This window comes from Gymnogyps californianus, chromosome 6, assembly GCF_018139145.2.
Source record: "Gymnogyps californianus isolate 813 chromosome 6, ASM1813914v2, whole genome shotgun sequence".
NCBI lineage: Eukaryota > Metazoa > Chordata > Aves > Accipitriformes > Cathartidae > Gymnogyps > Gymnogyps californianus.
In genome coordinates this window covers 37,525,809-37,529,030 of record NC_059476.1, presented here as the reverse complement: position 1 = coordinate 37,529,030, position 3,222 = coordinate 37,525,809, and the positions used below count along the sequence as shown (strand labels likewise).

The 3,222-nt window shown below is 67.2% G+C and overlaps 1 protein-coding gene across 1 annotated transcript; it reads left to right on the top strand.

The window, feature by feature from the left end:
* Positions 1–1,332: 1,332 nt before the first annotated feature.
* CHST3 (carbohydrate sulfotransferase 3) lies at positions 1,333–2,952 on the top strand. The gene is made up of 2 exons (XM_050899275.1): positions 1,333–1,563; positions 1,715–2,952. Exons 1-2 carry the CDS (start codon positions 1,415–1,417, stop codon positions 2,943–2,945), a joined length of 1,380 nt encoding a protein of 459 aa, XP_050755232.1. The 5' UTR covers positions 1,333–1,414; the 3' UTR covers positions 2,946–2,952.
* The last annotated feature ends 270 nt before the right edge of the window (positions 2,953–3,222 follow it).

The following is a 3,222-nucleotide window of genomic DNA, read 5'->3' as shown; positions in this document are numbered from 1 at the left end:
CTCCTTCCCAGCGGGAGGGGCATACAGTGAGCAACACCAAAAAATGCACATTTTGGCTGCGGATGGCGTTGAGGAGGTTTGGGCGTGACGCAATGCCTGGCAGGGCTTCCCCGCTCCACACCCTGCCGAGGGCTGCGGATGCCGCGGCTCGGCCGGGGCATCACCCCCCCTCCAGCAAACTCCGGGGGCCCCCCAAAGGATGGGGCTCTGCGGGGCTCCCCCCCCCCTTCTCCCCTGAAAGCAGGGGCGGGACAGGCTGCCGGGGTCACGCTGGCGGGAGCCAAACCAAAGCTAAATAGACTTTCCCTGAGTCACCAAAAGTCTGGCCAAGAAAGCGGGACGAGCAAACAGCATCACCCACGCGGCCGGCCGGACGCCGGGCGTGCGAACCAGCGGCCAGGTAGCAGGCGCCGGCAAGCCCTACGTGTGGAAATTTGCGCACGTGACACGTGCTGGGGACCTGCCCCAGGGTCCCAAACGGCGGCTTCGGCCCCCAAAATCTCCACCACATCCCAGTTGGGATGTGGGTTTGGTGCAAGTCAGAGCAGCTCCCACCATCACCTCGATTTTGTCGGTGCTGGGAGGAGGAGGAGGAGAGCTGCGGGGGGGAGTCTTTTCTGCTGGGGGGGGGGATGCTGGCTCTCCCGGTGGGTTTTGCATCCCACACCGAGCAGCTGCACCATCATTTGGGGTTCTTTTGTTTTTGGAAAAAGCCCCCAGGAGCATTTTACGCCCCGAGCGGGACTGGCGGCAGGCAGCAGCAGCAGCATTTTCCGGCCCGCCGTCGTTCCTGGAAACTCTCTGGGTTTCATTTTTGTGGCTGAGCAGCCGCCGCTGCCGTGCCGTGGGAAGGCGGAAGCTGCGCAGCCCCACGCCGGGGCCCTGTGGCGGAGCCTGCAACCCTCCCCAAAAGTCGCTCTTTCCAGAGGCTGGGAGCCACGATGCCCCGTGGATCGGGATGAGGAGCTGCTCTCGCACCCGGGGGGACCCTCGCTGCCGGCAGCAGGTTTTTTGGCCGGCGGGGAGCAGGCAGCTGTCGGGGTGGTGGGGATTGGGTTTCAGGGCTGGCAGGGGCGGCCGGCGGAGGCGCGGGAAGGGGTCCTGTCGGCAGATGTATTTCGGGAAGGGGGAGTGCGGCCGATGGGGGCCTTGGGCAGCTGCTCCTCGTGGACGGGATGGGAGCAATAAGGAGGAGCTCCCCCCTTTTTACTGCTCTTGTCGAGACCTTGTTGGTCGTCCCTTGTGGGAAGGGTCAGCCTCTGACCCCTGCCCGCTCCCCCCTGCCCGCAGAGAGCCACCACGGCGCTGACCCTCCTTCTCCCCGCAGGCAGGGCCGCCCCGGGCAGGGCTGGCGGGGCAGAGGATGCCGGGTGGCTAGCCCAGGACATCTCCCCGGCGGGCTGGAGGGACGTGCATGTGTGTCCCCATGGAGATCCGACGCGCTTTGCCCCAGGATTTCCGGGAGCTGCTGCACTGCCTGAAGATGAGGAGCAAGTACGCCGTCCTGCTGGTCTTCGTCGTCGGCCTCGTCATCATCGAGAAGGAGAACAACTTCATCTCCAGGTAGGGAGCGGGTACCTAAGCCACCCCACGCTTTTAACCCTTTCTCTCCCCCACATCCCGAGCTCCTGTGCAGCGGGAGCCCCCCAAAACACCCCGCCGGGATGCGGGGGTGGTCCCGCTCCCCTCCAGGCTGGGCTGGGTCTCCCCGCAGGGTGTCGGACAAGCTGAAGCAGTCCCCGCAGGCGCTGGCGGAGGCCAACGGCACAGAGGCCAGCCCGGCGCCGGCCGAGAACGGCTCGCTGGCCTCGCTGCGAGAGCTGGACGCCGCCTTCTCCCAGCTGAGTTCCCACCTACGCAACATCACCCTGCAGCTGGCGGGCGACGGGGACCCCGGGCCGCGGCGGCATGTCCTGCTGATGGCCACCACCCGCACCGGCTCCTCCTTCGTGGGGGAGTTCTTCAACCAGCAAGGCAGCATCTTCTACCTCTTCGAGCCCCTCTGGCACATCGAGAGGACGGTGACCTTCGAGCCGGGGGGAGCCAACGCGGTGGGCTCAGCCCTGGTCTACCGGGACGTCCTCAAGCAGCTCCTCCTCTGCGACCTCTACATCTTGGAGAGCTTCATCTTGCCGGCGCCCGAGGACCACCTGACGCCCTTCATGTTTCGGCGGGGCTCGAGCCGCTCGCTCTGCGAGGAGCCCGTCTGCACGCCCAGCGCCAAGAAGGTCTTCGAGAAGTACCACTGCAAGAACCGCCGCTGCGGCCCCCTCAACATCACCCTGGCCGCTGAGGCGTGCCGGCGCAAGCAGCACGTGGCCCTGAAGACGGTACGCATCCGGCAGCTGGAGTTCCTGCAGCCGCTGGTGGAGGACCCTCGACTGGACGTGCGCATCATCCAGCTGGTGCGGGACCCCCGGGCCGTCCTGGCCTCCCGCATGGTGGCCTTCTCCGGCAAGTACGAGACCTGGAAGAAGTGGGCGTCCGAAGGGGAGGCTCCCCTCCGCGAGGAGGAGGTACAGCGGCTGCGGGGCAACTGCGAGAGCATCCGTCTGTCGGCCGAGCTGGGGCTGCGGCGGCCGGGCTGGCTGCGGGGTCGCTACATGCTGGTACGCTACGAGGACGTGGCGCGGGCGCCCTTGCAGAAGGCGGAGGAGATGTACCGCTTCGCCGGGCTCCCCCTCACCCCCCAGGTGGAGGAGTGGATCGGCAAAAACACGCAGGCGTCCCGCGACGGCAGCGGCGTCTACTCCACCCGCAAGAACTCCTCCGAGCAGTTCGAGAAGTGGCGGTTCAGCATCCCCTTCAAGCTGGCGCAGGTGGTGCAGGATGCCTGCGCCCCGGCCATGCGCCTCTTCGGCTACAAGCTGGCCAGCAGCCCCGCCGCGCTGGCTAACCGCTCCTTCAGCCTGCTGGAGGAGGCACAGCCCTCCTGGGTCACGTAACGGCGGGAGGGGGGACACGGCGGCAGGGGGGAACGAGGGGCTGTGGCCGTGCTCCCGGCCGGCCCGGAGGAGACCCGGGGGTCCCTGCTCCCGGAGATGCTCCTCGCTGCTGATGGGTGGAAATTGGCAGCCCCAGGAGCCGGAGCATCCTGGCAGAGCCGACCCTGGGGTCCCGCAGAGCCTGAATTACACAGTTTCTCCGGGAATGGGGAAACTGCAAGGGTGAGGGGCAGTGGGGAAAAGCGGGGGGTTCGGCACCGGGGCCACCTCCCCTGTT